Source organism: Aulonocara sp. 'chitande type north' Nkhata Bay, linkage group LG18 (assembly GCF_057382095.1).
Source record: "Aulonocara sp. 'chitande type north' Nkhata Bay isolate Kocher_YH1m ecotype deep benthic linkage group LG18, A_spYH_male_GT1.1, whole genome shotgun sequence".
NCBI lineage: Eukaryota > Metazoa > Chordata > Actinopteri > Cichliformes > Cichlidae > Aulonocara > Aulonocara sp. 'chitande type north' Nkhata Bay.
The window spans coordinates 34,308,817-34,321,384 of record NC_141361.1 but is presented as its reverse complement, the minus strand read 5'-3'; the positions used below and the strand labels follow the sequence as shown (position 1 = coordinate 34,321,384).

General features: G+C 40.5%; 2 protein-coding genes across 3 annotated transcripts in view; one reads left to right on the top strand and one right to left on the bottom strand.

Moving 5' to 3' along the window:
• LOC147309057 (formin-2-like) overlaps positions 1 to 3,564 on the bottom strand; it is a 65,858-nt gene extending 62,294 nt beyond the window's left edge. Inside the window, exon 1 of one of the 2 annotated variants that reach the window (XR_015125958.1) lies at positions 1,591 to 3,564. Coding sequence is in view for 1 of the 2 variants with exons in the window: in XM_086270953.1 (XP_086127079.1) it covers positions 1,591 to 3,191 (1,601 nt within the window). In the remaining variant the exon portion in view is untranslated. The remainder of the gene's footprint in view (positions 1 to 1,590) is intronic. The other variant, XM_086270953.1, reaches the window with a different exon arrangement.
• Positions 3,565 to 4,737: 1,173 nt separating this feature from the next.
• On the top strand, positions 4,738 to 7,578 carry LOC147309056 (uncharacterized). Its single transcript, XM_086272463.1, has 2 exons — positions 4,738 to 4,893; positions 5,548 to 7,578. The coding sequence occupies exons 1-2, from the start codon at positions 4,738 to 4,740 to the stop codon at positions 7,402 to 7,404; spliced, it is 2,013 nt and encodes a 670-aa protein (XP_086128589.1). The 3' UTR covers positions 7,405 to 7,578.
• The last annotated feature ends 4,990 nt before the right edge of the window (positions 7,579 to 12,568 follow it).

The following is a 12,568-nucleotide window of genomic DNA, read 5'->3' as shown; positions in this document are numbered from 1 at the left end:
ATTACAGAAACACTCAGATGTTTGTGTAATAATGTAATGTTCATCTTGAGTTTAGCCATGAGTTCAGGAATTGACATGAAATTCTTACATATGTCAGTAACAACTCATCCAATCTATACATGTAAAGAGAAATCAAACCATAGAGTTCCATAAATTATCTGCAATACTGAAAAATGACCCAAAGAAAAACTATTAAATACATGAACAAAGAGAGTGTGGAAAAAGGCACAGAAGGTTACATTACACCAGCTAAACTCTATGAGTGATTAAAAAGCAAGTCTGCCACTTAGTGCAAATTAATACGAGTGAGTTAGATCCAGACTAGACAGTGGAGTGAAAAGAATCATCATAAGAGTTCTCCAAGTGCCAAGCATCACTTGTGGAGCGCTAAGGTGCAATTGTTTTAGAAAACAATAAGCAATGCACTCAACTGCCATGACAGGCATTGCTCACCATGCAAGACTCAATTACTGAAGAAAAAGCATGTTTAAGCACATTTAAAGTTTGCTTAACAACATTTAGACGAGTGGAATACTGGGAGAACTCTTTAGATGCCATAATACACAACATGTTTGAGGGTCAAATATGCTGCATATCACCCCAAAAAACCACCAACAGTGAAGTTTGGAGGGGGGAACATCATGGTGTGGGGCTGTTTTTCAGCATACCACACTGGCACATTTCATATAATTAAGGAAGGATGAATGGAAATATGTACCAAGATATTCTTGACCAAAACCTGTTGCCATCTACCAGGATAATGAAGATGAAATGAGGGTGCACATTTCAACAAGACAGAGAAGAAAACAAGAAAACCAAACGTTTCAGAGAAAGAAAAGAAAATGGCTAGAATCCTGCTGACCTGAATCCAACTGAAAAGAACTAAAGCTCTGAGTTCATAGAAGGGTCCCATCGAGCACTCAAAGTTTGAAGACTGTTTGTGTGGGCCGAAATCACACTTGAGAAATGAATTTCCTCCATGCAACTGTACAAAAGTCCTTGTTAGTGATGACAAAGTATTAAAACGTTTTCAGTGTGTTCAATACTTTTTTTTCCTGAGTCATTTCTCATTATTATAAATACCCTAATTTATGCACAACTATGGTTTGATTTCATTGCATGTGTGAATTGGATGGGTTGTTACCAACATCTGGTGAGAATTTCATGTCAATAGCACCTTTAGAAATATATATTTTTTTAGAATACTGACGACGTATACAGTACTTATTTTAAACACTAAATACGTCCTTGATCTCGTGGTTTGCTTACAGTCTAGCAGATCTCTCATTATTAATGCCTTTTACTACAAGAAAATTGCTCAGTGCCACTTTGCCACAAACCTATGTTTCTAAAACAATGAAAATAACAGCGAAAATGTTGAGATTATTCTTGAAAATAAGAGAAATTATGAAAACGAAAAGAATATAGTCTGTTTTAATCCACGTGGGGCTAAGATTTGAGTTTTTTGTATGTGCTAAATAGGCTAATCTTGTTAGATGTTACGTTTTAAATTAGGTCTCATATGATCATTTTGACATTACAGTGCTTTAAAATTCTAGAACCAGTATCAGCCATGCAAACAACCAGTACCTGTGAAAGTTATGGTGAGCTCTGCGTGGGGAGAGGGGGCTATGAGATGGTGAGTGCCCTGGGGAACTGAGCTGTCTTGTAGTGGTTTTGATGTAGGACGGGAAGATGGGAGGGTAAGGTTTCACCACAGGACTAGAGCAGGTGGCGGGGTGGGCAGACTTGAGGAGGCGTTTGGCCAATGTGGGGCTCTCCTGAGGAAGTAGTGGGCTAAAGCAGGCGCTGCTCCTCCTAAACTGCTGGTTGGAGGGGGAAGCCTTGGTGCTGGTAGAGGGGCTGGGTTCAGAGTCAGCACTTAAGCAGTCCTCAAGAGACTCAGCGCTGGTACCTGAGCCTAAGTGAATCTCACCTTCTTCAAATACAGTTCTTGAACTCAGTCCCTCTAGTGGCTCAGGACTTCTATGGTTGTCGTCTGGCAGTGGAAGACTGAGATTAGCATCCATCTCAAGCTCCCTCACCTGCTCCTGCTGGGTTTCAGCACTTGCTCCCTCCTCTTCCCCTGTGATTTTCCCAGTGCTGTCAAATGTAAAATCGTGGAAACTGTTACCAACAGTTGTCATGGTCACCGGGCAGACTGTTGCCCCCCCTTCAGTAGCTATGGAAATATCTGTGTGAGGGCGCTGCTGAAGCAAAGCATGCTGGTCTTTTGTGCCTGTGGAAACACAAAGAGCAGCTTCTCTTTGCCCCTGCCCCTTTAGCTCCAGATGCCTGTCCTCATTCTTCTCAATAACCTCTGCGTTGAAGGGGCTATTCTGTGTGGGAAGTGGCTCGTTTTGCTTGACAGAGCCAATAATAGATCCTCCCTCCAGGAATGACAAGGCATCAGACCCCAGCTCTAATTCTGGGGTCAGGTCAAGCACCTCAGGAGGAGTTAATTTAACTACCCCATTACTCTGTTTCCTCCTATCCTTTCCTTCCCCCCAAATTAGATTCCTTCCTCCCCCTCCTTGTGTTTCCACAATTGAGGTAACCCCCCCATGCTGCTGTTGCTGGAGCCTTATAGCGAGCTGGATATCCGCAAGCAAATCCTCATGGTCAGCTGCTGAGTGGAAACTGTAGATATCAGTGTCTGATCCTGAGCTCCCTCCCTTCTGCCCTCCATCTTCTGCAGGAGAGTTTGCGGTCGATGCTTTCTGCTGCATCTCATGCTTCTCGTCTCTCTCATCTCCATCATCCCTTTTCCCCTGCTTCTTTCTCTTCTCAGGAAAGGCAGCCTCAGTGTCCGACTGCCCCAGCTCATCTGCAGACAGATCAGGTGTTTTTGTGCTGTCCAGCTCATCGTGCTGAGATGCTAAAACATCCTCTTTTGAGCCTTTCACTGATGAACACACGTCTCCTTTTCCTTTAAGGTTACCCTTTCGCTTCCGGATGGAGAAAACAGAAGACTTGGACTCTGATTTATTTTTATTTTTTAGTCCTGTGCCGTTCGTCACTCCCCTTCCTCCTGCACTGCCTGTTCCTTTACCTCCATGTTTACCATGGAGTTTCTTTCCTCCTTTTTTTACGTCCCCTCCTCCCTCTCTCCATCCTTCATCTAGCGATGGGTAGCTTCCGTTGCTTGATGCTGCTGCTGCTTTCTTTTGCTTTGTCTCTTGGTTACCCATGTTGATGGAGCAAGAAAGCTCGATGACTAGCTGCCGCTTCCTCAGGTCATGCCTAGAAGAGCTTCTAGGACAATATTTAGATGCTCAATTTCAAGCTTCTTGCCCAATTTGTGGATGCACGTCTGGTGAAGGAGGAGCCGCTGCTGCGGCTGCTGCTGCTATTGATGATTGTTCTTTTAAGCTCTCCTGTGTGACGATCTTCCTTGTTGTTTTCCGGTGACGAAGGCTCGCGTGGCAGTGATGTTGACACTGATGCAGAGTAGACATATGGCTCCCTCTTCTTCCACCCCTTTCTCACTCTGTGTTACCCTCCCCCTCATCTCCATCTGCTGAAAGGAATGACGCAGGCACTGTGTGCTCAGTAGAGTGCTTTTTTGTGAGGTAGACTGGGAGAAATGGAAAGACTGGGATGGAGGCACAAATCTTTCAGGACCTGGGAAGAATAAAGGTGCTGCTGGTAGCTCACACACTGTGCAGCTGGGGATAGGTTATAAGGGCCTTCATGTTGGTCTTTGAACTAAAAACCAACATGAAGGATAGATTTTTCTTAATAAAAAAAACAGTTATTAAAATATCTGTCAGAAATAGTCAAAGCTGAATAAGATTACAGTTTATAAGCTGAAATGGATCATATTCTGTGTGGTTCAGACCATATAAATATATTGTCTCATAGCAGTTAGCCCCACTAACTATAATGTCAATGTAAAAAAGAGCTTGCAAATGAAAAGGAAGATTGTGTTTAAAATGTGTAGTGGCAGAAAAAAAGGTTCTTTCATTCAGTTGATGAGCTGAACTGAGACTTTTAACTTACTATAACAGAAAAACTTGAAAATAGAGACGACTCTGAAAGGACTTAATCAGATTTAAACCTGTGCATCTGTGAATACTTTCAGCCTCAAATGCACTTGAATTATCCATTCAAAGAGAGTTGTTCACAGTGGAAACACATGGGCTCTTTAATGACTCTTCTTTGTGAAACATCTTTAGCAAGCAAGCAATTTATTTATATAGCACTTTCAGAACAACACAGCTGAACACAAAGTGCTGTACACTTGGCATGCCACAAATGATACATGAATAAGTTTAAAAAAGGAGAGAGAGATTTACTCAAAATAAATAAATAAAATAAATAAAAACTTAAAATAATACAATTAGCACAAAATAAAAAGTATGCAATGATAATTAGAATTAAAAACAATAAAATGAGCACAATAGATTAAGAACAATAAAATCAATAAAATCAGGGTCATACTACAGAAGCGTAGAGCTGCCACCCAGGCAAAAGAAAAATACAAGTGTATCACGTTATAACGTGAAAAGTTTATTGTTCTAACAAGATACTTTTCCTGTTTGTACAATATACTATCATGTTTGTACAATATACTTTTCACGTTTGAACAACATAATATCACATTATTACAATATACATAATTATCACGTTCGTACAATATGAATATTATATTGTACGAACGTAAAAAAAATACCATTACAATAACATTTTTTATTGTAAGAACGTAAAACGTGTTGCGTTCGGAAACCCAAATCCATGGTAGTTGTGGAGAGCTCACGCTCTTCAGAACTGGCACTTAACTTTGAATGCCCTGCTTTCAACATGGACACAAACACTGATAGCCCACTTCTGAGATTTCTTCGGAATCGTGGTGTACCTGAGGACTGTCTCTTACGAATGCTACAAGAACACGTAAGCGCTCTCTTGAGGGGGAAACTTGTAAAACTCGCTTTTTACGAAGTTACAGCGTCTAAAAATATGACATATTGCTAAGTTAGCAACCACAGCGGTTTTCGCTTCTCTCGCTTTGACTGCGTAAGGACGTAACGGTAGGCTGCATTGGTGTGGATCTATATGGAATGGAGAATGTAAAACAAATTAACCCGCTGTATAAAACTGGGTCGTTGTATGACCACATGTTACTACTTAACCCGTATGCAGATTCCAGGTTTCTTAAATATATCGCTATATTATGTGATGCACAATGTTTCCTTGTTTATCTAAAAACAAATGAATTAAACTGTGTTTATATTGATATTTGTCTTCAATTTGTGCTCTGTGCAACTGAAAGATACGTGAATACTAATTTACTTTTTCAAAGGTGGGCGTTGTATATACTGTAATATTTCTATTAATAACATGTTAGAGAATCTCATTAATGTTGCTGGCATAGAGAGAGGAAAAGAATAAATGCTAAATATTGATGGCTGCCACTAAAATAATAGTAGACAATTATCAAAACACATGTTAAATGTACATACATTTTTTTAGTGAGGTACCTCATGTGGTGTGGCAGCAGGTATACCTTGTACTTCTGTATAGTAATAAATATCTCTGTTATTACAGATTGATGTCACAGTGATTGATTTCATGGATGACAAGACCCTGTCTGGTTACATCCCAACATATGGTGACCGGATAGCTGCCAGACGGTTCTGCTTGGAAAACAGTGGTGCAAGTACTAAGGAATCAAGAAAAAACTCATTGCTCGAAAAATTAAAGGAAAAGATGGGAATCAATGAAAATGAGAAGAAACCTGATCATGAGGAGGCATTTGTTTCTAAGAGAAAAAGAACATATGCAAAAAACAACAAATGGGCTGAGAAAAAGACTCGAAAAATTGAGTTAGGGTGGATCCATGAAGGTAAGCAAGTGAGAAAGCGCAGAGGAGGAGGAACAAGGACCTTTGATGTGCCCAAAGACTCCAAAAAAGCTGACATATTACAGTATGCTAAAGATCTTTTCTTTCCAAGTGGAAAAAGCAAATTTGGAAGATGGGAAGTGTTCAGTCATGACATATTAGACTATCAGGAAGAGGCCGTATTTGATGAAGATGTCACAGTTGGAGAACTCTATTCAGCACTTAAAATGGGAATGTTGAGATTTTACTTGTGCACAAGAAGATTTTCCAATGATGAAAATGGAGATGAAGAAGCTTCTCACACTGTTGTGATCTCATCATCAGAATCTAGGAATGCTGATGAAGATGTATTATTAGACACATCTGAGGTAATGATTGGACCCTACCTTGGAGAGCCTCTGCCTTGTCAACTTGATGACACTGTAATAGATGAACCATTCCTGCAGTTTGAGGAAGATGATCTGGTCATCACATCCATTACACTTCCTCCAACAAACACAGCAGTCAGTAGTCCAGATACATCTATAAGCAATGAAGCAATAAGCTCTGCAGGATCATATGATGTTGTCTGTGTTACCACCAAACTTCACAGGGTTACTATTCTGGAGGAGATGATCAGCCAGTTCAAAGATCCAGCACTCCTCATACACCCTCTAAAATACACCTACATTGATGAAAAAGGAGCTGATGCAGACGGTGTATCAAGAGATGTGTATGCTGCATTTTGGTCAGAGTTTGTGGACAACACAGCTGAAGGAGAGGAGTTCAGAGTGCCATCACTGTCTCCTAAATGGCAAGAAGAAGAGTGGAAATCCATGGGTAGAATTTTACTGAAGGGATTTCAAGACCATGGATATTTCCCTTGTCGCCTTGCTCCTGTTTTCACAGTGGCACTCATCTTCGGTGAGAATCAAGTATCAGATGATCTGCTGTTTGAAAGTCTTCTCTTTTACCTAAGTCAATCAGATAGGGATCTGATAACAAGGGCACTAAAAGAAGATCTTTCAGATGAAGACAGGGATGAAGTGCTGGATCTCATGGATCGCCTGGATGTATCAGTGCTTCCAACCAAAGAGAACTTAAAAGGCCTTCTTCTGAAAGTCGCACACAAACAATTAATCCAAAAACCAGCATATGCCGCAGAGAAAATGTCCTTAGTTGCAAGCTACTTCCTAAAAGAAGCTTTTCAAAGCCCACAAGATGTCCTACAAATGTATGAGGATAAAAAGCCAAAAACGAGAAAGCTTTTGAAGTTGCTTACTGCCTCTCCCACCACTCAAGCAGAGAAGCAGAGCTTCAGATTTCTGCACCAGTACATCAGAGGACTTGATGATACAGGGCTCAGAAGGATGTTCAGGTTTCTTACTGGGTCAGATGTCATCTGTGTTGACAAGGTTGAGGTACTGTTCACGCCTGTGGATGGACTGGCACGACGACCTGTGGCACACACATGCAGCCCTCTTCTGGAACTACCATGGACATACACGTCCTACCCAGAACTACGAAATGAACTGAACAATGTTTTGGCTGCTAAAAGCTCTTATGAGTTCAGCATAGCTTGATTAAAGTCCATCATGTTTAAACCAAAGAATGAAAGGTTTGCACTAACAATGACTGGCTATGAAGCTCTAAAGTTTGTTAAACCCACAAACAGGGAACACATCATTGTATAAAAAAAGAAAGAGCTTAAATTTCAGGGAAGTGTTTTATTTCATATTTGAATTTATTTTCAAAAATTGTGGATAACATCAATTTGTTTCCACCATGAAAAATGTAAATTTCAGTTTAAATTTTCATACTTAAAAGTTTTACTAGTTTAAATGTTAACTAATTATGTTTAATAAGTTCATATGGTTAGCAGCAAGAGGTGAACTATGCTTATTATTAGTTCTTATCATGTGTCAAGGTCCTTTTCCACAGGTCTGTGGTGCAGTTTTGTAGGATACAAAATGTCTGCTATAGAGGGGATGTTTTGTTTAGTAATAATTCAATTCAATTATTTTCAAGTATATTTTTTTTACCTTTCCACCAGTCATTTGTTTAGAACATATTTTAAGGGAATAACTTTGGAAGGCAATGTGTTTGATGCAATAGTTGACTGGAATAAAAGACAGAAAATTGGCACATAAGTTAAGTTTTGTAGTGTTTATCAAGAGTCCGTGTTTTCTTCTCCTTGAACACAAATAAAAGGGAGGTTAACATCTAACAGTGTCTGTTAATTATTAAATAATGCAGAATTTTTACATTTACCAGTTTACAAGAAACTGTTCGTGGATGAATAGCAGTTGCACAATGTGTTCAGTAAAATTGAAAACAATATTTCATGAATGATAATGTATAGGATCAGCAGTTTAAAAAATGTTTTTTTGACAGTCTTAAAACAGAAATCAGATATAATAGAAATTCCGTTAAAAAATAATTGGAAATGCCAAAAGGTTGGAGTACGCAGATTTGGTTAAATATATTTAGACATGCTTGCTTGCTACTATCTTCAACCGAAAATCCAAACAAAATAATAATGAATGTCTTTTCTATTGTTTATTGCACAAATAAAACATTGTACCCAAAAATATATGCGTAAAAATTCCCAAAGCCCAATTATATTTAGGTTTATAAGTCCTTCAGTATATAGGCTCTCAGGAAGAGATACAGTTCAATGGATTCATCTGCTGTGCTTGGTGGAAGTAAGAAGTTCTCTGACATTATAAGGCAACACAAGCTGAAAACGGTTTCATCACAGGTATAAGGTCCTCTCTGTTGACATTCTTGCTTACAAGCATCCACTGCCTCCCGAGAAACCTCTTTCAGATGATCCTGTCCTCCAAAGAGATGAGGGATGGTGTACATGAGAATTGGACGTCCACTTGGAGCAACTGCATTTCTGCTTCTGCGTATTATGTGGGTGTTCCACATATGTGCAACTTGCTGCAGCTCTTCCTATTAAATATTAAAAATTAAAAAATCTCATATCAGTAAAAGAACACATTTCTCTTGGCTCAACATGTTACCCAAAACGGCGCTGGCACGGCTGGCAACCTTAACCCAATTTCCCTCGGGATGAATAAAGTATGATCAATCAATCAATCAATCAATCAATCAATCAATCAATCAATCAAAAGCACCACACAGTGACAGTCGGAAAAACAGAGTTCATCAAAAATACTCAACAACAAGAATAACAGTGGTAGACACGTGATACTTTGGAAAATTTTAAGTAATTTTCACATCCAATGGAGTGAAGCGAGCATGGGAGTTATGTGTTCTCTTTTACGAGTTCTGGTTAAAAGTCATGTAGCAGCATTTTGGACCAGATTAGAGGGTAAAAGTAGTTGACATCCAGTGTGTGTGTACTTCTGTGATTGGATGGTTTGTGCCCATGGAGAATGTAAACATGGACCCCTAGATCTTATCTGAAGCTTTTAGTGCTTGGTCAGAATCACTAACCAAATGTTCACAGAATGTCATATGATTTCATAAAAAGTTATGATTATATTGTGATAGACAAAATCAGAATCATGAAGAGAATGAGTATTGAGATCATGTTGGAATCATACAGTCAAGATATTGACAAGAGATTCAGCTAATGATAAATCCTGTTGAAATAAAACATGTAAACTAAATTAGACATGAAGGATAATGTGTTAATATTCAATTGAATATTCATATGTGATAGAGTTAATGATAGCTCAAGGTAAAGTACAAAATGGGAAAAAAGAAATTTTTATTTAATAATTGTAATGTTTGAATTTAAATCATATATATCAAAGGTCAGAGAGAGAGAATCAATAGAGTATGACTTAAAATAAGGCGGTGTTGGGGAATACATGTACTGGCGTTACGTATTTAAAATAATATTATGAGTAACTGTATTCCATTACAGATACCGCTTAAATAGGTGATAATTAGAATACAGTTACTTTGTTATAATAAATTCAATTCAATTTTATTTATACAGTGCCAAATCACAACAGTCACCTCAAGGCACTTCATAGCGAAAGGGCTTGCTCATATGACCCCCTATGAGCAAGCCCTTTGGCAACAGTTGGAAGGAATGACTCCCTTTCACCCAGAAGAAATACATGGATTATATGGCAGTGTTTTCCTGTTTCATATGGAATACTGGTAATTCTTCGCATTGCCGGAAACCTAAACAGAACACTCAATAAGCTCTGACCATGCAATGCAAACTCTGTTTGCAAGCAACCAAGTCCAAAACAAAAGGTCCCTCAAAGGCACTGGAACTCAGGAAATAGTTAAAAAAAAAAAAAAAAAAACAATTCAGGAGGCCACCCGGAGGTCGATGGCACAAGAGTCCCTCACAAAGAAGTTCCGGAAGCCGCCCATGTGGATTGTAGGGGCGTCGTGAAAACAGTTCAGGCGGCCAACCACGCCAGCGAAGAAGTCCAGTCAGCGGCCTGGATAAAGCGGCAGCGTGGCTACCGCAGGACCAGAAGGGGCAGGACCAGGCGTTGACAGCACTGCAGGCGACGCCGTGGAAGCCGCAGGTGGTGACACTGCAGGCGACAGCGAAGGCTGGACGGGCCGCTCAGACCCTCCAGCGGAGGCTGAAGGCGGCTGAACGGGCCCCTTCGACCCTCCAGCAGAGGCAGACGCAGGAGACTGAGCTGATAACCAAAGTGATGGTTGAGGTGAGAGTGGAGCAGATGGTGGAGTAGATGACTGAGCTAGGGGCTGTGTTAATGGTTAAGCTGCACACTGGGGAGATGGCTGAGCTAAGGGCGACTGAGCAGGAAACTGAACTAGTGGGGACTGAGTAGGGGCAAGTTAGCAGGAGGCCACGCTTCAGGGGACGGAACAGGAGACTGAACTGGAGCCTGAGCAGGTGACTGCAGTGACAATTGTGGTAGTGGAGCTGGTGGTTGGGAAGAAGGCTGAACTGTAACCTCAGTAGGTGACTGAGCTGATGGCTGCCAGGCAGCGGACTGAGCTGATGGCTGCCGGGCAGCGGACTGAGCTACAGGCTGAACTAACAGCAAAGCTAATGACTGAGCAAACTAAGCTGCGAGGGTTTTTAGAAGGGTGGCTGAGTCCTCCTTGCCTGGGCCACCCATGCCAAACAGTTCAAAACAGAGGCTTGCTCTCAAGTCCATGATTATTTGTTTTAGTGCTTTAATGTCCAAGAAACTGACGGGACACGTAGTGGATGACAGGAAGTGATCAACAAACACTACCTCCAGTTAGTGATCTGTCCTGTGTGTCGAAGCTTCGAATCGCGCGTCGGGTAATCGCGGGGGCGTTTTTCTGAAGCGCGTATCGAGGCTTGCGTTGATTACGTATGCAGTGACGTTCGAGGCCTCGCGGGCAGTCCGTACCACGTGACTGATTCGGGAACTGGTTCACCGGTTCGCGCCAGATTCGAAATAAAATGGGCAGCAAAACACAGCTGATTCCCCCATCACATCGTGTTGTGGAATTGGATTACGTACGTGTTACATAGCTACTGGAGTACTGGACACAAATTTCTTTATCCAAACTTGTATAAACTTGCTGTGGTTTTTCTTGCAACCCCTGCTTCATCTGTGCCCTGTGAGAGGATATTTTCAAAAGCAGGAGAAATCCTCTCAAAAAAGCGGAACCGTCTTAAGCCCAGCACTGTGGAAAAGCTGCTATTTTTGAATAAAAACAAATGAAAACTTTACCCTAGTGTCATGAGCACTGTTATAAAGTCACAAGCACATTCACATCACAACTCCCTCCCTTTTTGTTTCCATGTACATTCCTGTGTTAAGCTGCCAATTTATTATACACAAACATTAATTAAATTAATATAATATAAAATTAGTATAGTATTAAATATAACTAATATTTAGAGTTCAGTTATTGGTGTCATGAACAATAGTAATTCCTTTATTCATTCAACTTGAAGTGCCACACACTAGTTTGTGTCATTATTGAGATGTACATAAGCATGATTACGCAGTTACACAATCATCCCAAAAACTGTGTACTGATAGTTTCCACTTTCTCTTTTGTATCAGACATACTGAGACAATATTCAGGATAAATAACCATGAAAAACAATTTATTTATTCAGTTTAGCGGTTTACACATCACATCACTATAATCATTGAGCCCGTTTCACTTGAATTGTCCACTTGATGACGCAGTAGAGCAAATGAATCATCACAATGCTTCGAACCATGAGTCGACCAGTTGGATGGGAAGCTTCAGTTCATCATGAGGATTCATCTCACCATCACTACCTCCAGTTGCTTCTTGTAGGGATCCGCAGCATGGATTATCCTCCGGTAGAAATTCCCTAGTTGCTCTAACCATTCCTCCTCCAGGCAAAATGTGAGTCTACTGAGTCAATTTTGTGGTCGTGTCCTTTGTCTTGATTCAGCTGTGTGCAGGCAGGAAGAGGACCGTAAATGCAGAACTCACAACACACGGGAATAACTCAAAATGCAGCTTTATTGCTGACACATGGAAAAGATGCAGAACTAAAGTAAACTGGAAAATATAAACTAAACGTCTCCAAGAGGAACACACAGCATGAGGGAGGACACAACACTGACACAGAGAAACACAAGACTTAAATACACTGGGGAATAACGAGGGGAATGAGACACAGGAGGACAGCACAGCTGGGACAAATCAGACATGATGTGACCAAAGGGAAGCAAAATTCAATACATTCACCTAGGACACAGACCTTCAAAGTAAAACAGGAAACATAACACTGAGCTGCAGAGTTGACTAGGG